At 35.6% G+C, this 23,007-nt stretch overlaps 2 protein-coding genes across 5 annotated transcripts; both read left to right on the top strand.

Annotated features, from left to right (window-relative positions):
* Positions 1-83: 83 nt before the first annotated feature.
* On the top strand, positions 84-11,986 carry usf1l (upstream transcription factor 1, like). 3 transcript variants are annotated; one of them, NM_213194.1, is given in 11 exon segments: positions 84-137; positions 595-656; positions 821-867; positions 3,501-3,619; positions 3,695-3,811; positions 3,898-4,039; positions 6,186-6,240; positions 6,323-6,381; positions 6,492-6,583; positions 6,809-6,937; positions 11,238-11,986. In NM_213194.1, coding segments are annotated over 10 exon segments (852 nt in total). In that variant the 5' UTR covers positions 84-137; positions 595-651; the 3' UTR covers positions 11,325-11,986.
* A 2,432-nt stretch (positions 11,987-14,418) lies between these two features.
* On the top strand, positions 14,419-22,356 carry f11r.2 (F11 receptor, tandem duplicate 2). Of its 2 annotated transcripts, none has more exon segments than NM_001082982.1 (7): positions 14,419-14,642; positions 15,191-15,253; positions 15,447-15,563; positions 15,700-15,840; positions 16,983-17,185; positions 17,292-17,394; positions 21,131-21,710. In NM_001082982.1, coding segments are annotated over 7 exon segments (885 nt in total). In that variant the 5' UTR covers positions 14,419-14,599; the 3' UTR covers positions 21,346-21,710.
* Positions 22,357-23,007: the final 651 nt, after the last annotated feature.

Raw genomic sequence — 23,007 nt, forward strand, 5'->3', positions numbered from 1 at the left:
TATAAACCCTACTCGACACACTGGCACAACAGTGAGGCTGATGGCGCCCTCTAGTGCTAACATTTAAGCTTTAAAGGTTGCGGCACATGCGCAAGAGTGCCTCTGTCTCTTGAATGTTTGCTGCCAAAGACAAACGGGTAACTCGTATTAGATGTTAACCAGGTTATTGTTTTATTCATTTTGGTGGGCACGACACCGTAATTACTCTTGTAGATGGGTTTTAGCTCAACTTTTTTTGCGAGTTGTTTGCATTTCTCTTTGTTTACCTGGCGTTAGCTTGTATGCTAAATGCGGCGGTGTGTTGGTAGTTAATCGTGACTAATTCTTGTGCTGCTGATATAATTAACCTCGCATCTATGTGCAGAAAGTGGCTTATGGAGAACTTGTATCTTTATCAGTTAGGATGGTGCGCTTTTTATAGCTTTGCATGAGGTTTGTCAACGTTTTGGTAGTATGGTGGGACTTTTAACGCAGCGGCGTAAAAATACTAACGTTAACTTATGTCGACGCCACACCTGCTTTGCTTTTTTTAATATTCGTTTGTATCATGCGTTAGTTGCAAACATTGAATATTATTGTCCATTTTTTTTACAGTGGATTTTTACGTTTGAGGTCATCAGCTGAACCACAGATCAATATTTGCTCACAAATATGACGTAAGTTTCTAAATATCAAACTTGAGGCACTGTTTATTTTTTTAACACTCCTAAAGTTATGTTTACATTGTTGTATAAACATGTACCTTAAGCTTGCTTATGTAAATTTAATGAAACTATAATAATATATGCATAATCTTCTTTCTTTAAAAAAAAAAAAAAAGAAAACGGAAGGGTTCTGATCCTGAAGATTCTCCTATACTGCAGGACGGTGAGATGAAATTTAATAATTTTTGTCATTTAGTGTTTTGTTTTGTTTTGTTTAGGAATATTAACAAACATGTTTGGGTAGGGCTCTTTAGTTTCGATTTAACTGTGACCGATTGCAGTCTGTGTAGCACCATCTAGTGCTAAACCGAGTGTGTGTAAACACATGAACCAAATGGCTTTTGACAGCCTGCCAAAAAAAGTAAATTTTCATTTATTTCATTGCCACCTTATTTAAAATTTGTCAAATTTCATTAGTTTGAAACGAGTAAATTCTGGCAATAAGTGGTTAAACTAATGAAAGTTATGTCGTGTTCTAGATTGATTTAGTTAAATATTGAATCAGTTAAATTCTAAATCAGTGTTTCACAAACTGTCAGATGAGACACAACTGCTTGTTCTCCAAGTTATATGCAGTTTAACCAGCAGTAGATTCTTGTGAGGGAACAAACTTGTAACACTTTATAATACTCTAGATGTGAGCTCATAAAAATAATAAATTACCTTTTTTTTTTTTTTTTTTTGCAATAGACATAATTCATATGTAATTTACTGACGGAAAATCCCCTTTTTTTTATAAATTTAGAATCAAAAAAATTACTAGTCATCAAATTAAAATCAACTGTAGGATCTGTAAAGTTTTATTGGTACATTTCATTAAGCCTCAAATACTGTTACTGTAAACTTTACTGTGGCCAATTGGGGTGATTTGTTCTGCCGCACACTAGATTTACAAAATGTATATCATACTACACACTTAAGACAAACTTTTAACGGCATTAATATGACTAAACAGCTACTACCTCTTCCCATTAAAATTCAGCAAATCAATCGCACAAGGAACAAATGAAAATTTAAATCTGTTGGTCCTTGCCAAAGAGACCCTTTACCGAGATCCTGAGGGAAGTATTTGAAATGAATCAAAAAGAGGATGGACTATATCAGATGTAATCTGGGCTGTGTTTAACACCTGGCTTTCATACAACTAGCATAACCCTGGTGCTTTAACACCTTATACTTTGCTGCAGGTATTTGAAACTTTAGACATTGAGTTCTTCTGTTTTACTTTTATAGAAGCAAACCAACAAATCAATTTTAAATGGATCCTATATATCTATAAATATAAATCTTCGCTAATTTCCGCAGACAATAAAGTCTTTGTTGTCCTGTCCTACTAGTCTTTCCATGTTTTCATTAAAATTTAAATTATCAATAATAGTACCTATGTACCTATAACTTTCCACTAATTCAATCTGGTGGTTATCAACCATAGTATCTAAAACTACGTCCTGTTTCCACCGCAAGGTCTTTTTTGTTTTCTCTGTGTTTAGAAATAGACCAGCCACTCGACACAAATGTAGATCTACAAACTGAAAACTCACTCTGAGTTTCTTAATGATATTTACTAAGTAGGGTTGTCGCGATACCATTAATTCACATTACGATACTATACCAGCTGAAGTATCATGTTTAGTACTGCAGTACTGTAACTCATAACTCAAATCTATGAACTAAAGAAAATTGTCAGAAATACTGTATTATGTTATATTAGGATTACTTGAATTGAATTCATAATACTCTTATTGTTGAAAAAATATTGCTTTTCACTTCACCTAAAATGCATTTATTCTTTTTGTTTATTTTGTAGATAACTGACCAACAAAAAATACATTAAAATAAAGATACAAATTATACAGAACAAACTTTGTTACAAAAAGAGCAAATTAGGCTTCATGAAGTGGACAAAAATTGTTTTCTGTTGCTCTTGAGTTTTTCATTCATTTTTTTTTAGTCTTATCAGGTAAGAATCCAAAGTAATTCAACTGAATTCCAACTGAAGCATTAGGAAAATGTGCAACAGGCTACCATAAAAGGCATTAATTCTACACAGTTTTGCAACCTTAAAGTGCTCCACAGATTATTCAAATAAAATGGTCTATTGTTGCATAACAATGTGAGCATTTTAGTGAGTTTTCCACATGCAACATTAAGTATTGTAGACAGACCGTTAATGATGATGCAATCGTTTACAAACCACAGTGGCACCGCCAGTATTTTGGAGCCATAGTATCATGATACTACAATAATACCGGTAAACCACGCAATCCTAATACTAAGTACATCCACACATTGAAATTCAACTGTCCAAGTACTGAGCCTTGGTATAAACCACGTTGAACTTTTGATTTATATGGTGCCTCTACATTTTCATGTATGATTTGAAGCTTGCCAAATCAAAATTTATTCCAACAAAACTGTCGGCCATGACCATGAAATCTTTGTCAGTTTTTGTTCTTTTTATCCCATGCATTATTGAGTGCCCAAAACTCTGAATTGATTCTTTTAAAACTATATAATTTACCCAGACCTCATTATGTGGTCTTGTTAGGGCATAATGAATGTTTTTTTGCCTCACTGGTCATAAGGGTTTGGATTATCTATGTGTGTGGGATTACAGATCTGGAAGCAAATTAAACATGGTCTCTCCAACGAGACTAAAAAACACATTCAGTGGTCAGTTAAACTATCACTGATCTAAGACATGACCTCTCAACTGCAAAAAAAACCTTATACTAATTAATAGTTTCTAAGGAGTTGTTGTTACCTTACAGTAACTTCCAGGTATTGCTTTATCAGGTGTTGCTGACACAACAGATGATTCACTTGCAGTCACAGCCATCCAATCAGCTGCTGCATTTTCAACAGACCAGCAAATTAAGTATCATTTTCTAAAAGCGGAAGCAACAGGGGGACAGGTAAATGGCATATTCACACACTGTACACATAGATAATGAGATATGATTATTCAATCTCTGATCCCAATGGTTCAGGTTACATATCGCGTCATCCACTTGGCTGATGGGCAGGTCGAAGGCCATGCAGATGGAGCTGCAGCAGTCAGTGTGGTGACTGGGTTTCCCACAGCAACACAGGCAGCCACACCTCCTGTAAGTAATATATCTGGTCTTTTCTACCTATAGATAGACAGAAAAAAAGGTTGTTTCAGTAGGTTAATGTGTGCATGTGTTTATAGACTGTAATGTCGGAGAGTGTGGAGGGAGAAACATCTGAAACTCAGTACTACTATCCTGCCACCCTCTCTGACACAACTGCTGGTGCCATGGTAACCGGTCTCCAGACAGCTGATTCGGTACTATCTCAGCCTACTTCTGCAGGTAAAATGCATTAGTGATGGGGAAGAAATGTAACCATTTGCTTTGCATGCTTTGAAACAGTGAATCATGTTGCGAAACAGCACATTCTAGGGACAACAAAAATGTACACAAAACACACGTTTGAATTGATCTTTCCAAACATATTGCAAATTTTAAATTGAAAGAGAAACCTATAAATGCACTTAGCGTATGTTATAGCATTGAATGTTAAGTGTATGCATGAGATGTTTTCTTTAGAAATTTTCAGGGATTGTAACTGTTCAACAAGAGACTATTATTAACTATTGTTCCTTTTAATTCAGCAAATTTCTCATTAAAACGTCTACAAACTCATAAAACTCATCTGAGATCAGGTAAAAACTATGAAACCTTTTCAATGATTCACCACTGGGGGCAATCTGAATGAAGAATTTATTGGTGTTACACAGTGCGCCCTCAAGTGGAGAACCATTCAACTTTCAAAACTGTTGTTATCTACCGAATCTGACATCAACTTGACAATACAATACATGCGCCACTGATTTGAAGCCGAAGGTTTGTAAAAAAAAAAAAAAAAGTTTCATAGCTTCATGAAGCAGTGATTCAAAAGCAGCCATCATTCCAACTTCAAAACAACTCATTTGACACAGTTGTTGGAGTATGGGGGTTTGCAGGGTTTTTGAGTGTGTATATTTTGTTAGATTTAGCAAGAATTTACAGAGAATTCTAAAATAACTCATAACTTTTAAAGGGTCATGAAACCTCCCTCTTTTTGTTCAAGTCTACCTCAGAGTTTTTCAAAAAATTGCTACAAGATGGGCGTGGAGTGCTGTGAGCAGAAGGGAGAAGTGGGCATGGCTGGCAGTGCAGGGAAAACGAGGGAGACGAACAACTGATTGGGTCTCAATCAGACAAAAAAAAATCTGACACAAATCGTGAGGACACGCATGATTTTATAGTTTACTAAATTTAAAATGCAAAGAAATTAAGTAATTTAATGCCCTGTTACATAAACAATGGGCTATTCGTAATTTCATATAATATATTTGCATCACCACAATTTTTTATATAATTATGAAGATAATCATGTTTATATAAACGCTATATATTAGGAGGACGTCTCTCCTCAATCCCCTGGACTGAATGCAGACACAGTGGATAGCAGTGCAGCAGGTTTCCCTATTTTAGCCATTAGCCCTGCTGTTAATCTGGAAGATTTTACATGTGCGAACACAGCTGCATGGATAGGTGACTTGTCTGATGATTTGTCGAATTCAACTGATAAAACACAAAGTCTACCATTCTCCAATTCTTGTACTGCTCAACAAAAATAATTCCTACACACAAACAGTTTTGGTGTATTGGCCCTGACAGCATCGCGGGAAAAGCCATGCAACAAACTTTGTGGATCATGAAAACTAACACATACAGCCCTTCATGAACAGCTAAATACTGCATGACGTGCGCAGCTGTGGTCTTACAGCTTGGAAGGTCTGTCATCAGAAACACATGCTCTCATGGATGACTAAGAAGCAGGGTCTACTCATTGGATAAGAAAACTTAGTCTATGAATAGTAATGATAAACTGATGCGTCATCACTCTTAGCAGTTGAGCACTACGTCACCAATTTTATCCCGTCTCATTAATGATTTTAAACCGGAAAAATCTTTTTTTTAGGTACTTAAGGGTTTCTAGAACCTTTAAAAAGCAAAAACTTACTGTTCAAATTTAAATGCTGTTCTTTTGAATGTTCGGTTCATCAAAGAATCTTGAAAAATTTAGCCTCATAAATATTAGCTGCAGACATTTTCAACATTATTAATATACTTGTTTTGTGACCTTATCAGTTGCTTTAGTAATCATGTTGCACTGAAGATAAAAAAGTAATGGCTGATAAAAAGCCAGCTTTGAAACCATAGAAAAAATCATTAGAATACATATTTAAATCTAATATTTCACAATATTGCTGTAGTTTTTTTTTTTAACTGTGATGTACATAACAGGCAAATACAAGAAAACATAAAAATGGTTATAATACACTGTTAGTTAATCTAATATGGCACTATATAAGCTAATAGTTGAAGAATATCCAGTTTCAGTTAACTATGTACATTTACACAGTTACAGCATATAGACTCTGTTGCCTTTCGTCCTTTTTTCTCGCAGGTCAGCTCTATGTAATGATGTCACCGCAGGATGTTCTCGCCACGACGCAGCCGAGGTTGTCATCTCACATCACATAAAAAACATATTTTTAATGACTGTAATCTTTTTGTTCTCAACCAATCCTATATCCTTCACAGTAAACCAGGATCCCAGCGTGTTTCCAGGGATGACAAGCGGCGGGCTCAACACAATGAAGGTTGTTTCATTGGAAATCAGCAGCTCCACCTCATTATTCCTTCCCTGCTGATTTATTTCCCATTAAACTGAAAGCGATCCATTGTTGTTTGTTTTGTTTTTTTTATCCAGTGGAACGCAGACGGAGGGACAAGATCAACCAATGGATTGTTCAGCTTTCCAAAACCATCCCAGACTGCACTTATGATGCAAAAAATAATCAAGTAGGTTTAGTTAGCAGATAGACTAGCAGCATACAGTTTCAATGTTTAATTCAAAGGTGTTATGCATTCTTCAGCTATCAATTATGCGTCCTCCATACAGTAACTTTCTATAGTAAAAAAACAAAACGCAATGAGATGCAGATAATTTTTAATATGATATATTTTACTTTTGTTATTGCTTTTCTGCCTCTTTGAATTCTGAAACGTTTTTGCTCTTTCCTGTAGAGTAAAAGTGGGATCTTGTCAAAGGCATGTGACTATATCCAGGAGCTGCGTCAGAGCAATGCACGACTGGAGGATGAACTTAATACTGCCGATAGACTGAGGATGGACAATCAGCTTCTAAGAAAAGAGGTACTTCACTTTGCACTACAAGAACTTCACACTACAAAATTAAGTGTAATGTTAAAGTGAACGTTTTAGTTAAAACTTTTGGGGAAAAAAAATGTATGTTGCGATTAGTTTTTGTGCAGCTATATGTTGCAATATGGAAACAATTTTACCAGATTGTTTGAATGGCTCTCTTAAAGGAAAAATATATTTTATTATTAGATATTGTAGTGAATTGCATCTGCATAAAATGGCTCAGTGGTTAGCACTGTCGCCTCACAGCAAGAAGGTTGCTGGTTTGAGTCCTGGCATGGCGGGTTGGCGTTTTTGTGTGGACTTAGCATGTTCTCTCCATGTTCTCGTGGGTTTCCTCCGAATGCTCCAGTTTCCCCCACAGATCAAAGACATGCGCTATAGGTAGGGATGTAATGATTCACCGTGAGCAGGTTTAAAATCAATTCAAATGTGTGACGATTCAAATCAATAGAAATGTTTAAAAAGATTGCAATACATTATTTGAACAATGGGGGCGCTGTGTTTACAGGCACAAACTCTTTACCCGCACATTGGCGGTGAGCAAGAGGTGGGGCAGCAGAGTAAAATGACAGCAGTGAAGTGCGCCAGACACAAAATCTGTGCAAATACTGCCTGAACGCTGTTTACTTGCGCGAACAGAACAACAAATATGATGCTCATAAGCTGTCAGCACAGTGAAAAAAAACTACTGTCACAGATTTCAATATGCAAAAAAAAAAAACTAAGGCAAACCATGCACACTGGATGATTTGCAGCTTCGTTTGCTCTGACAAGTGATACGAAGATCACGCTGTGCATCAGTGTTTTCACAGCAAAAGTGTGAAGATGTTTTTCAGACTCCAAGAGAAATTTGTTCTGTTACAGAAGGAAACAGATATCAGATTATTTTTACTCTCTCCTTTTCAAATTATTATTGAATATTTAAAATTTTCAAGATTATCTCTTCCTAAGTGTATCACAATGGTACTTGTGTACTCATAATCATGTTCAACACCTGTCTCTATCCTACTATATCTAGTCATTTTATAATCGGGTTTTTATGCCAGTGGCCAGTCCTATTTGACCACCTCTGTACACCCTGCTTCCTGGTTTAGGAAAGGCTTACCTCTTCACACCTCTTCATGCCAGCCATCTCATTGCTTATGCCAGAAAACATATGCTGATATTTCTTTTTAAAAATGTAAAATCTCAGCCACCGTTTTAGTTTGTTTATAGTTTGTATTATTCTATTATTTTTTATTTTTTGGTATTTTGCAAAAATGTGCAGCATTTATTTAAAAAAAATTTAAATCTCTTCATCTCAAATTTGTTTCAAATAATTTTGTAAAAAAATCGTGACCAAATTTGTGAAATGTAAGCTTCGTATCGTGAATCGTATCGAATCGTGGGTCAGGTAAATCGTAACATCCCTAGTTATTGGTGAATTGGATGAACTAAATTAGCCATAGTGGTTGAATGTGGATGAATGCGACTGTGTAAGGGTGTTTCCCAGTACTGGGTTGTAGCTGGCAGGGCATCCACTGTGTAAAACATAATCTGAAATAGTTGGCGATTCATTACGCTGTGGTGACCCCTTATAAATAAGGAACAAAGCAGAAGAAAAATAAATTAATAAAATTGAATGAACAAATTACATGCAAAGATACAAAAGAAATAAACAGTGATTTATAGCTTTCCAAGGAGTCTAAAAGTGTTCATGTACAGAAAGTGAATGATCAAAGAAAAAAATAACACGGTAATGTTAGAATTTATTGTGCCTGAATGCTTAAACTCTTTCATGCCTACAAATTCACACTTTCCATCAAGGTGTTGATGAAAATATATTGTGCATCTCTAGAGCTGATTTTGTGAAATATAAAAACAGAAACTGTACAAACTTGACTCAAGCTTTTCATGTATGTTTCATAAATTACATAAATTGAAAAAATAAATGTTTAATTTTTTTTGGTCTTAACCAAAACAAAAGGTAATGCATTCACTCCTGGTTTGGGTTTGCATTCTCATGAAATTTTTTAAGACCGAATCTAAAGGCACAGAATAGAAAATCAAATGTATGCTGACAGCAATGAGCAAAAACAGTAATGCTGTTTTTATGTAGATAATTTTTGCTTGTGAAATGTTTCAATGAGTCAATACAGCACCAGGAAATTCTCCATTACACACACAAACTTGCATACCACCATCGTGACTGTAACTAGAAAAACTAGGTATGCTTGAGAATTCTTAACTTTTTATGGTTGAGAAATAGAGTGTGACAAGTTCAGTATGCAACTCCTCAATTCCCTCCTCTCAGTTGCTCACTGCTTAAGTGGAACTTTGCATCAGCCCCATTTTGACATTTCTTTTGTAATGCATTTCCCAAATACAGAAGTTAACAACTATGATACTTGTCGCTTGTATAAAGTGCTAGCCTAAAAAAAATAAATGTATGATATGGCATGAATTTGTGCTGAATTTAAGAGGTCATGCATGCAAATATTCACAATTTTTTTTCTCTCCTTATTTTTCTTTTAACTGAACAGTTCAGCCCAAAATGGAAATTTACTTTCAATTTCACACTCAAATGGCTCTAAACTTTTATGAGTTTTTTTTAATTAGTTTTAGTTCATGTCAAAACAAGATAAACTGAAGAAAGTTGGGAAAAGGAGCCATTGACATCTATAATGGGAACAAAAAATATTGTTAGCAAGTAAATTTATTTGTTTTCCCCAACAATTTTCAGTATATCATCCTTTTCGTACAACTGAATATGATGACAGAATTTTTATTTTGCGTGAACTTTTTTTATAGCTTTGTCTGAGAGCCAAAGTAAAATTATAGTTTAATGCATTCTGTCCTTTTATAAATCAGATTTGACTCTTCTACTGTGCTGATCTAGTGTTGTATAGACACAACATATAGTGTAATGTTGTGTTCCCAATTGCTGACCTAAAAGCATTTCCACTTTAATCACACTACCTGAGCAATCAACACCAAATGTATAGTTTATATGTCTAAATCCAACCAAAACTGCCAAATATGAAAACATTTTAAAAGTATAACGGCAAAAGCAGGTTATTATTCCTGTCACCATCCACCATACATGAAATCTCAAACATACAGTAGTAGTTTTTGCAAGCTTTTGTATTCCAAAATGTTGTATTGCTCATTTATTTCTGTGTAAGCATGCATTTTAAGGGGCTGTTCTCATAGAATGGGTTTCCCTTGTTTCCCAGTGTGCAGTGGTCCCTCGCAATGACATGGTTCACCTTTACCGGTCTAGCCATTTGTTTTTGTGCAATTTGACATGCTTTTTTTTTTTATTTATTTATTTTTTTTTTACAATGTGTTGTGTTCTGATTTTCGCATTGTGTTCTGCATCCTCCGTGCCATGTCTCCTGTACAGTGCAGAATGTGGTCAGCTGACCAAATTGACAAATCTTTGATCACTAGCAGTGTGACTGAAGTGCTGTACTGTAAGTGCAAGTTTTCTACACAACATACTCCATAATATCGACGAAACATTTTGCACCGTCAAAGGCAACCACAGTAGCACCCAAAAGACAGAGGAAGATGCTAATCTCCACACAATAAGTTGGACTTCTGAATATGCTAAAAGAATTTAGAAATTACGCAAGTGTTTAAACAAAAAAGTGTGAAAATGCCTGTCTGTGGAAACGTGTGGTGTGGGGTTTTACAGCCATAAAACATCTATAATAACGGTAAAATTAAAGCTGACTACTTCACTGATTTCACCTATTGCAGGCTATTTTTAAAACGTAACTCCCACAATTAACGAGGGACCACTGTACTACTTTTGCTTTTTTTATGTAAACACGCTTGACAGATGTGTGTGACTGTTATACTTGCATTATTAGAAGCACAATGCACATGATCCCACTTCCTTTAGATGCTTTTTCAAGATCTTTAATTTCCACAAGTAGCGCAGCTTGTGCTTCTTAAGCGGTGTTTTTTTTTTTTTTTTTTCTTCGAACTGCTGACTTTTACGTTTTTAAAAGCAAAGCCATTTGTTGTGCATGAGCCCTAGTAAGATTTTTGTTACCTTCACATCTTGCACATGAAACCGCATTCTCAAATGTGGCACTTAAGTTTTTCAAAATTACATACGTCGAATGCAAATAGATTTTTATGTTTCTGAATTTCTGCTGCCTGAATTTAAAAATAATAAAATAAAAACAATCCTGTAGGAGCATAGTGTGTCATATGTTGTGTGAAGGCTTTGAAGTGAACAAAAGCCTGTTTAATTTGTAATGTGCAATCCTCTCTAATCGCTTGTCTACTCACACAGATGGAAGAGTGGAAATCGAAGAATCAGATGATCAGAAACCAGTTGAGACAGCATGGCATTGCGGCAGCATCAATGGACTCCCAGTGAAGGACTGCAGATCCTCTGTATGATTCTCCAACTGTGGCTAGTATTTAGTTCTGTTTATACAGGTTTAAGGTCACATTTATGAAGACTATTTTTAATGTGGACAAACACTCTTGTTTTTCTCTTTCTTTTCCTCATGTTTGACTTCACATGCAGCCTTTGATTGTTTGTCAGGGTAATCTGCTGTTTTAACTGCTGTTTTAGCACTGAAATTGCTTGTAATTGTCAGATCTGTATATTTTTAGGACTACTTTGCAAATGTTTTGGGTATATATATTTTTATTCTTATTAAAATGTTGATAAAATAATGATATACTTATGTTTATAAACTTAGCCAGAATTTCTTAAGCAATGGCTTGACAATCAACTGGAAGTAGAACACCAGTTTCAGTTCCTCTCAACAGTTAATATTAAAATTATCAAACCCATTACAGTTAATTAATTTACACAATGTTTTTACATAACATTGTTTGAACAAATCTTTATTAAACTTCATATTATTTGTATTTTAAAGAATATTTAGTTAAGCATTTTCAGTTTGATTTATTGAACTCCGCTGTCTTGGTGAACCAGCACCAGTGCACAGATTTGTGGAAATTGAAATATTTTAGTAAATACCAAAAATATGCAAATACAAATTATTAATAAAGCAGCCCTTGTCGTGATTTTGTGTGCGTGTGTCTTTGGATAGGATTGTATGTTTAATGATAATATGTAGGTTAAATGATAAAGTTTTTGTAATATAATTTTCTATCACAATGCTTTGGAAAATAATTAGTCTTTTTTTAATATAAAAATAATCAAGAAATATGTCAGAATCAAACCCCTTTAGTACACTAAAAAATGGTGTTTGCTGTTTGTTTAAATTCCCTATTTAAGATGAGCTGAAACAATATTATTTTTGTGTTTTGGGCGGGGCAACTTAATTGTTATATGTTCGATCAACTTAAATGTGTAAATAGAGGTCTGAGATTGTGATATGAATTACAAAAAAATTTGTAAAACCACTGCACGTGTGAAAAGATGATTATAGAACAAATGTTTTTATCAAGTTAATTCACCACAATTATTAGCTGTTTTGTTTTAACACTTTGCAACCATCTCTATCCTAGATTAGGGTGTCTAAACTTGGTCCTAAAGGGGCAGTGTCCTGCAGAGTTTAGCTCCAACTTCCTTTAACATACCTTCCTGGAAGTTCATAGTACACCTAGAGAGAGCTTGATTAGCTGGTTTAGGTGTATTTCAGTGGGGTTGGAACTAAAATATGCAGGACACCAGCCTTCCAGGACCGAGTTTGGACACCCCTGGCCTAGATCATAGGTCTCAAACTCGATTGACCCTTTTCACATTTCTGGGTTTCTCAGTAGCGGAAGTTGGGAAAACCTAGAGCACAATGAATGGGAAAATACAACAAATAGCTTTTTACAATCTTATTTGCTTAATTTATTTTTTGTAATAACAAGCAAAGCTGTCATAATGCATACATATGTTCATATGTTTTAAAAATGTATATATATATTAAAAACTTTCAAGAATTTAAGATGCTGATGACTGTTAAACGTGCCATAACACGTCTTGTGAGAAGGGTCCATTCCTGGAGAGCCACAGCTCTGCACAGTTTTGCTCCAACCTTAATCAAACACAGCTGATCTAACTTAACAAGGTGATCAACATTTCTATAGACTATTAAGCAGGTGTGATTTTGTAGGTGGTTGGAACTAAACTATGCAGAGCTGTGGCCCTCTAGGAATTGAGTTTTAGACCACTGGCCTAGCTAATCACCTGACTTGGAGTCTTTTCCTATAATAGTAGTCTGATCTCACAAGACAGTTTAGTGGCTAATTCGTATGAGTTTAGTCATACAACAATGTACGATTTTAAAAAGGAAGCGTGGCACCTGAACCCAACTATCTTGAGCAAATCTATATTGTACAATGAGATCGTAAGAATTTATACGAGTTAGCCACTAAATCACAAAGTTTCGAATTGTGGTGAGATAGCGTTGAAAATATCTGATGAGGTTAGATTAAACCTGGAAAGAGATCCAGATCCTAATCCTGAACATATTATTAAACCGAGCTTGGCTAGGCCTTACATTTGTGCTCATTGTCCTATTTTTGTTTTATTTGTATTTTTATTTTGGAGTATCGTGAAAAGATCTCAACACAGCACATTAAAGAAGGCACCTGGCTTAAGTCTGTACATTCTGAATCAGTGCAATCTCATAAAATATCTGTAACGAAGGCCAGCTAACGAAGGGCTGTGCAGGTGCTCTAAAGATGCTCTAGCGACAGACGCTGGAGGTCATGGTCTTTAGCCTTCTTGTTGGAGCAATCAACTCCCATACAAAGAATCGTTGGTTCAATCCCAGCTCAGCACGGATTGGATGCAGTAGGACTGGTGGTTTACATTTGGGGGCCCGTCCGGGATGGGAGTGAGGTTTTGGTGGGTAAGTGTATCGGAGGCCAGCTGACGAAGGGCTGTGCAAATAAACCTCACTCATCTAGCCTCTAAAGATGCTCTAGCGACAGACGCTAGCGGCCATAGTCTTTAGTCTCATTGTTAGAGCAACTGACTTCCATACAAAAAATCGCCGGTTCAATCCCAGCTCAGCGTGGGTTGGGTGCAGTAGGACTGGTGGTTTACTTATCCACCCCTGCCAGAAATGCACCACATTTACATAACATGGTTAGTCAGTTTTGTTTATGGGGTGGAGTGTGCTGCTAGTGCTGTCATGTTCTTTTGTTTTCCTCCCGAACAGCTGAAAATAATGGTCAAATTAGGGAAATCAATAAAAAAAAAAAACATCTTTCTGGTTCAAATCTTATTTAAAGCAAATAAAAAATTTCAGGCTTCACCAATCCAAACTTGTTTCAACAAATTGTACTCCTGATATTAAACAATATCCTTTCTTCTTTTGTTTTGGCAAAACCAGTATGAATTATAATCTGTAATTAGTTTCCTTCCTGACAGGTCTGTTCCTGTGTCTTATCTTGTGGGCTACTAACCAAGTATGCACATAAAGGCAATGTTTGGACTCCCAAGGTTCATTCTGAGAATGATTTCCAATTATTTGTCTAACCTCAAAACTGTGCTTGCTTTCCTAATGTGCAGTTGGAGCTTCTAACCAGTTTCAGATAAGTTTCTGCTTATCTTCACTCAGTTTTGTGCGGACCCAGCAAATAAACAGCTGCAACACAGTTCTGCTAAAATAATATACTTTCGGGTAACATTTGAAACGCATACCGTGGAAAACCTTCTATCATTTCAGACTGGAAATGTTGACTTTAGTCTTTGTGTGTCTCTCTTTTTCACTCACAGGTAAGAGTCCATTTCTTCAGTGGTTGTTTGTTTTTTTTCTTTGTGGATCATTTTATTTCGTTCAGACAGTTTTCTCATTTTCTTTAATTTTTTTTCTCTTGTAAATTCATGAAAAAATATTGTCTAAAGTTCATACACTGTAAAAAAAAAAAAGCCTTATTTTTGTTTAAACAAATAATACTAACTTAAGACATCAATGCAAAATTTGTGTAAATTAACTTCTGTTAAAACCTGATTAACATAATTAAAAAGCTGAAGTAACATAACTCATTGTCAACTTTTTAAATCTTATTTGTAACAGTTCTGTATGGGTGTTGTGTTGTTTTTTGGTATTTATAAAGGTAGCAGAAAGCATTTCTTTGCCCTTGTCATGATTTTTACTTTTAAAAAGTATTAAAATAGCTTATTTAACTAACTGAAAAGAGTAAACGTGTTTGCATGGTTTCAGGACATTTTTATTTACAATTAATGCAGTTGATTCATTTTTAAAAGTGATTTTAAGAACCTGTATATGTTATTAAAGATTTAATATCTGTTTCTGTGTGCAGGCCTACATGCTTCCTTTTCAGTGGCTGTTAATGGTCCCATAGTAAAAGTGAAGGAGAATGAGGGTAATTTGAATCAGATTATTTTCCTGTTATTCATTGTCTTTTCTGTACAGAATAGTAATTTTGTTTGTGTGGTGGTGTTAATATGAGTTTATTGAAGGACCCTTTGTATTGATCCTCACTCAAGACTTCGGTCATGAGAAACAGTATACTCATTTAACCAAGTGTTTTATTTATTTTATGTTTATCTTGTCAGGAGTTGACTTGCAATGTTCCTACACCGCTGACTTTGGAGCAACACCCAGAGTAGAATGGAAGTTCAGAAATCTGAAGGGCTTTCAGTATTTCATCTACTTTAATAACAAACCAACTGGTATAGATAAAAACTTCCCTGATGTCTTCAAGTATATTTTTTTGTCCGTGCAGTTTCATTCCTTAATTGTGATTTTGTTGATTGGTCTCAAAATTAGAATTGAGAAAAGATGTTTTTTGTTTTTTTCTCTCCTCAGTTGAATATGAACAGCGCATCACTGTGTACGCTGGAGGACTGAGATTTCAAAAAGTGACGCGAGCAGACGCTGGAGATTATAACTGTGAGGTTTCTGGAAACGGTGGATATGGAGAGAATACCATCAAACTTGTAGTCTCTGGTAAATTTGAATTATGTGTGTACATATAAATACAAGAGCATTTGAAGTGCATCAAAATCTTCCATCTTTTTCTTGTCCTGGGAAAACTTTTGATGAACTTCAAATGTTGGCTACTCTATAAATACCAGTGTTGGGAAGTTAAGCTATAAGTAGCTCAGCTATCTTAGCTACATTTTCAGTAGCCTGACAGTAGCTCACCTACTTATGATACAATGTAGCTACTTTTTTAGCAGTTTCCAATTTCCAGCAGCTCTACTTTACAGTGAAGTCTTAAAGATCACATACTACAATAGTAAATAACAGCCATCTATTAGTAAATCACACATCTCATGGTCTCACGTTTATATATCACTGTTATTTTTCAAAAAAATCATATTCAATTTTATAAAGTATGTTGGCAGTTGGCAGTCAATGTGAAGTTAGAATGTTGCGCAAGGGCTTCACTAAGATTTATGGAGCTATGCCACTTTTAATCAAAGGTGTTTTGTTATTGCAATGTGTCATGCGTTGCAGTTTTTTACTTTCAATCTTGACAGTAATGTAATGTAAAGCTTATTCTTTTATTGATGTCTTTGAGAAAAAGAAAAAAAACGCTTCAATGTACACTCAGAAATAAAAGTATAAGAGCTGTCACTGGGGCAGTACCTTTTCTAGATACATATTTGTTCTTGAAAGGTCCATAATGGTACCTCAAAGGCACTTTTTAGGTACATTTGGGCACTAAAATGCACCTTTGAGGTGCCACTGTGGACTCTTTGGGTACAAATATGTATCTTTGGAAAAGGTACTGCCCCAGTGACAGTTCCTGTACCTTTATTTCTAAGAGTGTAGCTAGTTACTTTTAGAAAATAACTTGGAATGTAGCTAGTTTGAGAGTGGCTTAGCTACTTTTGTTCTAATGAGAAGCTTGTTGCTTATCAAGCTAGAGTTTCAGAGTAGTTTCCCCAACACTGATAAAGCCTGTTACTTTGTGATAAATTTCAGTAATATATACATCATTAGAAAGCGCAACTCTTCCTAATAGCAAAATTGTGTCTTGTTCAATTTGTCTGTATTTTTTTGGTGGGTGCAAAAATATAGCTTTGAAATATTGTAGTACAAATCATCCTTATCATTATAATCCTCCATTCCATTCACTTCAGTTCCTCCTTCCAAGCCTGTATCCAGCATTCCTTCATCAGTCACAACAGGCAGTAACGTCCGCCTGACTTGCTTTGACCCAGTTGGCTCTCCTCCATCCACCTATGAGTGGTACAAAGACAACAACCTCCTCCCTGAGGACCCAACCAAGTTTCCCATTTTTAAGAACCTCACATATAAGATGAATGCTTTCAATGGAAACCTGGTATGTTCATCTAATTTTATAATCTTATATTGTTTTGAATTAAATGTATTTTGGTACATTAGTATAATTATTTATATTTGCACATTTTTTTGGCTTGTGTGATCAGGAGTTCTTGAGTGTGTCTAAGTGGGATGCTGGCTCATATTTTTGTGTGGCCAGTAATGAAAACGGTGTCTCTCAGCATGGTGATGCAGTGAAGATGGAAGTTTGTAAGTATAATGTCATTGATTTCAAATAATTACTGCCCCCACAGGCTGCACGGTGGCGCAGTGGGTGGCATGATCACCTCCCAGCAAGAATGTCGCTGGTTCGAGCCTCGGCTGGGTCAGTTGGCATTTTTGTGTGGAGTTTGCATGTTCTCCTGGCACTCGTGTAGGTTTTTTCCTGGTGCTCCTGTTTCCCCCACAGCCCAAAAACATGTGGTACAGGTGAATTGGGTTGGCTAATTTGTCCGTAGTGTATAGATGTTTACCAGTGATTGGTTGCAGCTGGAAGGGCATCCGCTGCGTAAAACATATGCTGGATAAGTTGGCGGTTCATTCTGCTGTGGTGACCCTGTATTAATAGAGGGTTAAGCCGAAAAGAAAATTAATGAATGCGCTGCCCTCACATTTACTCAGCAAGCTGCCGTTGTAGCAGAAGAGGGTAATAGCATTTTTAATTCGGGTGTCACTGCACCACAAGATTACTTAAAAAAAAAAAAAAGCCCTTCAAAATACAGTGCAAACAAACAAACTAAAATCCTTGACATGTCTAAGGCCCCGTTTACACTAGTACGTTTTAGTTTTAAAACGGCGTTTTAGAATGAAAACGATCCGCGTCCACACTTGCGTTTTACCCAGCGTTTCTGAACAGCTCTCCGTCCACACCAAAACGCTGAAAACGCACATCACGTGACCACACAGACGCTCTTGGGCAAGCGCTGCAGCCCATCTACCCAGATGAGAGCTCTGCTAGTCGGGCTTCTCATCAAGCATTTCCCGCTGGATCTAATCTCACTATATTTATTAAACGGGATATTTCATTTATCTTGTTGTCTTTATCTAACGACATATTCCCTGACTTTGGGCATTGGAATCTATTACTTGTTCTCAGGTAACGTGTTTTGGCTGAGCGCAAAGATGAGTTAATGATTAATGTAAGCACGTACATTCTGTATATTGACTGATCGCTTGCCTTTATTTCCTATAATGTATAAACTTATTGTATGTTATACTTTTAAAATGGCCATTATCGATTCTTAAAACTGATACTCAGCAAAAGAGAGGCTGTGTTTCGTATTTTCACTGAAATTGAAAGGAGGCAGTTGTTATCGGCTCCGTTTTGTTATAAATATCCACACAGTGAAGATGACGCTCATCTTATGCAGCACGACGCCTCAACATGTCTGCTGTCTAAGTTGCTAATATTAAAATGAAAATAGGCAGTTCCTTAAATCATGTTTACATTTTATTGTTGAGAAAGTGAAACAACGAAGCCAGGGTAATGTGAATGAAGTTATAAAATACACTGTTCCCTTTGAAGATTTACCCGTGTCCTCGGTATAGTCTGTTTTCCATATCAAACTGAGAAGAAGAGACTGCAGCCTTGATCAAACTTGCGAAGTCTGAACTTACACGGAGAGAATGCAGGACTGAACTGTGCGTGTTGTGCTACTTAATATTCAGGAAAAGCCCCAATCAGAGAGGCGAACGTCTGCAGCCCCGCCTCCGTTTTCAGATGTCTCCGTTTTCCATCATCCACACTGAGACGGAGCAGCAGCGTTTCAGAATGAAAACGGCCTCTCCAGCGTTTTCGAAACGCTCCGTTTTCGGCGCTCGAGAACTCCGGCGTAGTGTGGACGGTTGGCGTAACCGTAGCAAAACTTATGCGTTTTCAAACTAAAACGCATTAGTGTAAACGGGGCCTAAGTTGGTTGCATGACCACAACCATTACATGCAGTCTGTAATAAAGTGTTTGTGATAACAAAAGGTTTGCTAAGATTTTAAAGATAGAAGTGTAAGGCGATTAATAATCTTCTAAAACAAATAGTTGATTGTAAACTGCAAAAAGCACCAGCAAATACCAATTTACTTTCTTTGCTGATCTACGTAGATCTGAATAATGTATTTTCATAATGCTAGGCTTTTTTTTTTTTTTTTTTTAACAGTCTATGAACATCTAATTTGACCTGCTCTTAAACATTGCGTGTGTTGTCAGCATTTACTGTTGAGGCAAAACTTGTGTAAGCAATGCTTGCTTACTTAAAAAAAATTGTAATGTGTTACTTGGATTTTATTTAGGGAAAATAATGTTACATTACTTTTGTATTACATTTGAGTTGTTCTGGCTAGGCTTCTTTGGAATAATACAAAAACATTTGTAAATGCCAAGGCCATATGAATAAACCTCAGGCTGAAGCAAATGCAAATTTGAGGCTGTACATTTGAGGGCGCCCAGGAATAGGACGAAGAGTAGGATGTGTGAAAAATCTAAACATCAAAAACAAACAAGTAAAACCATGCTGAATCTAAAGCTAAGTGTGCAAATCTTCACGCAATAATGCAAATTGACTGTTAATTGTAACATTTTATTTTAATTGTGATATTTGTAATAGTTTTTCTTTAACCATGCAGGCCAATTTTTTTATCTATTTATATTGCATATTGATTTATATACATTTCAGATAATAATAATAATAATAATAATAATAATAATAATAATTCCTTACATTTATATAGCACTTTTCTGAACACTCAAAGTGCTTTACATATTTTTTGGGGGAATCTCCTCATCTACCATCAGTGTGCAGCATCCACACACCAGCTGATAGGTGGAGAGGAGACAGAGTGATGAAACCAATTTGCTTGTTGATGTTTGGGAGGCCATGATGGACAGAGGCCTGTGTGCAAATTTGTCCAGGATGCTGGGGTTAAACCCCTACTCTTTATCAAAAGACATCCTGGGACTTTTAATGACCACAGACAGTCAGGTTTATCTCAACTGAAAGATGGCGCTTACCGAGCAGTATAGAGTCCTCATCAATATACTGGGGCGTTAGGAACCACACGGATCACAGATTGAGCGCCCCCTGCTGGTCTCACTTACACCACATCCAACCGCAACCTAGCTGTATTTAGCTTCAGTGAGTGACCATGTTAGAGTTGCAGACAGCTAGCTGCTGGTCGACTTCTTGGGGGATTTATTATTATTTTGGTGGTATTTTTATTGCAAAACATCCTCTGTAATTGTCTTTTTTAGTAATCGCTTGATGTAAAATGTGTATTATGAGAATTCTTTGGAATTAGGAATCTTTAAAATGCCATAAACAGGGCACATTACGACTGTGGAAACTTTTCTGAGAACATTTGGAGTTTTTTTTTTTATCTCAGAACTGCTTGGACAGACTTAAGAGTACAATATAAGGTTGGAAAATGGCTGCACAACATCACTTACCATCCAATCTGATAGTGCTTGAGAAGTACTGCAAAGAGGAGTAGGCAAAAATTCCCAAAGACAGTTGGGCCAAGCTTGTGGCATCATATTCAAAAAGACTTGAGGCTGTAATTGCCATCAAAAATGCATCAACAAAGTATTGAGCAAAGGCTGTGAATACTTATGCTCATGTGATTTTTCAGGTTTTTTATTTTTAATAAATTTGCAACAATTTTTTTTTACATTATCTTTATGGGGTTGTGTGTGTAAAATTTTGAAGAATAATTTTGGAATAAGGCTGTAACTTTTTTCTAAGAATACTTTCCCCAAACACTGTATATGTTTTAATTGTTTTCTATGGGATGTTTAACAGCTAAAAAAGTATTTTGACATTAAAGTTCCTATTTTTAATACTGATTTGAGTGACACTGATTAATACTGACACTTGGTGAGTGTTAAAGACAACAAATGTGTCAATAATCTTATAAAATCCTCCTGTGCATTGCTAAAATATTATGTTTGTTATATAGATGATGTAGACAGCAGTCAAGTGCTGGATGTGAAGAGCAACTTGAGCATGGAGACACACAACATTCCAGGCAAGATCACCAACAGCCACATAATGGAAAAACAGTATGGTGTGTTCATGTTGCAGGAGGTGAAGCTAAAACTAGAGATCCAGAAACTGGAATTAGAAGTGACCAAGCTAAAGCTGGAGCTGCAAAAACTTGGACATGAAGTGTAGATGATATCATTCATCATTACTGCTATAAGTCAAAGAACTTATTTCATGTGCTGATTTCAGATGTTATTGTAATTACATTTGTTTTTATACAGCTGGGGTCTGTTTTTCATACCTCACTTAAAAGATCTGTGATGATTTGACAGATATGGATTTTTTTCAGGATATCCGTGTGGTCTTAAAGTCTTAAATCTCAAAAACTCAAATTTAAGCCTTAAAATGTCTTTAATCTACTGAAACATTATGTTGTAGGTCTCTTTTTTTAACATGTCTTTTTCTTTGTTTATGTATAGCTACCCTATCTGGCTAAAACCCATACATTCACCAACAATCCTTCTCAATAAAACTTTTAACTTTTTATTTAAAAATAACATTTTTTTGTTTATTTGCTATAATGGTTTTATTATTTTCCTAACTAGTATTTTTATTATTAAATTATTATTATGTATGCATTATGTATTATTAGATGTATGCAATTGTTAGAATTTTGATTTGATAGGGCAAATGAAAATCTTTTCCAATATTCAAAAAAAAAAAAAAAATCCTTAGTGTTTATCCCTGTACAGGTCTAAAATTAATTCATAATGTTTTTCATATTCATTCATGGGTTCATTCATAATGGTCTTGAAAATGTCTTAAAAGTCTTAAGTCTTTAACTTGGAAAAACCTGTAGAAACTTGTGATGACAGACCCAGCTTTGCCAATCAGATGAACACATCTGAATGAATTGATCAGAGATTACTGCGTGAGCTCAAGATCATTCATTGAACTGGCGATTAACTGGCGCCAAGACAACAACATTTATTGACATCATCAGATTCAATTATCAGTCTTGTAAGCAAAAAAAAAAAAACAATTTCAATGTATAAAAGTGTTTGTTAAATGAAACGCAATATTTGTTCACCCTTTATAGTATATTGGTTTACAATTTTGTGTGCATTTAGTAGTGTATTTAGTCTTGCCTATAGGATGGATTTGCTATATGTGAAGGCATTCAAGTTTCTTAATCCCTGACTAGTTAATTTATAGTTGCTAATTTAAATTAATCAAAAATTTGATAAGTGGTCTGCATCTTCTGCATTACACCACATATTAGCTGTCAACATTCAGATTTACATGTGTGCATGACTAGATCAAATTTATATCATTATTTATTCACAGATAAATCTCTCAGTGAGAATACTGGCCATGTGTATTATCATAAACTTTCAGAAACGGAGGTAAATAAGCTAGGGTGATATTGTTTCAATGTATGTGTTTACCTAAAAGGTCCATATACAGACTTAAGTTCCTAAAAATAAAAGTGTATGGTCTGGAGCCATACCCCCCTGCAGTTACACCTTTATTTCTGAGAAAGAGGTTTTATGTTCGTTGAAGAAATTAAGATACTTTTAAAAAAAATATTATACATTCATTTTTATGTTCGCCAATTCAAAAAAAATACTCTTGTAAGAGAATAGTAGCAGCTTACAGACATGTTGCTGACAACAACTCTTGGAAGAGTTTTGAAGAACAAAACTTTATCCTGAATCTTGTCAAATCCTTGACGAATTCAAGCTAACTGAGTAATCTACTGTACATATGAAAACTCAACCCTGTTCTATACTGTCAACCATAGTTTGCTTATAAAGTTCAAGTCAGAATTATTAGCCCCCTTTTAATTAT

Source organism: Danio rerio, chromosome 5, assembly GCF_049306965.1.
Source record: "Danio rerio strain Tuebingen ecotype United States chromosome 5, GRCz12tu, whole genome shotgun sequence".
Lineage (NCBI taxonomy): Eukaryota > Metazoa > Chordata > Actinopteri > Cypriniformes > Danionidae > Danio > Danio rerio.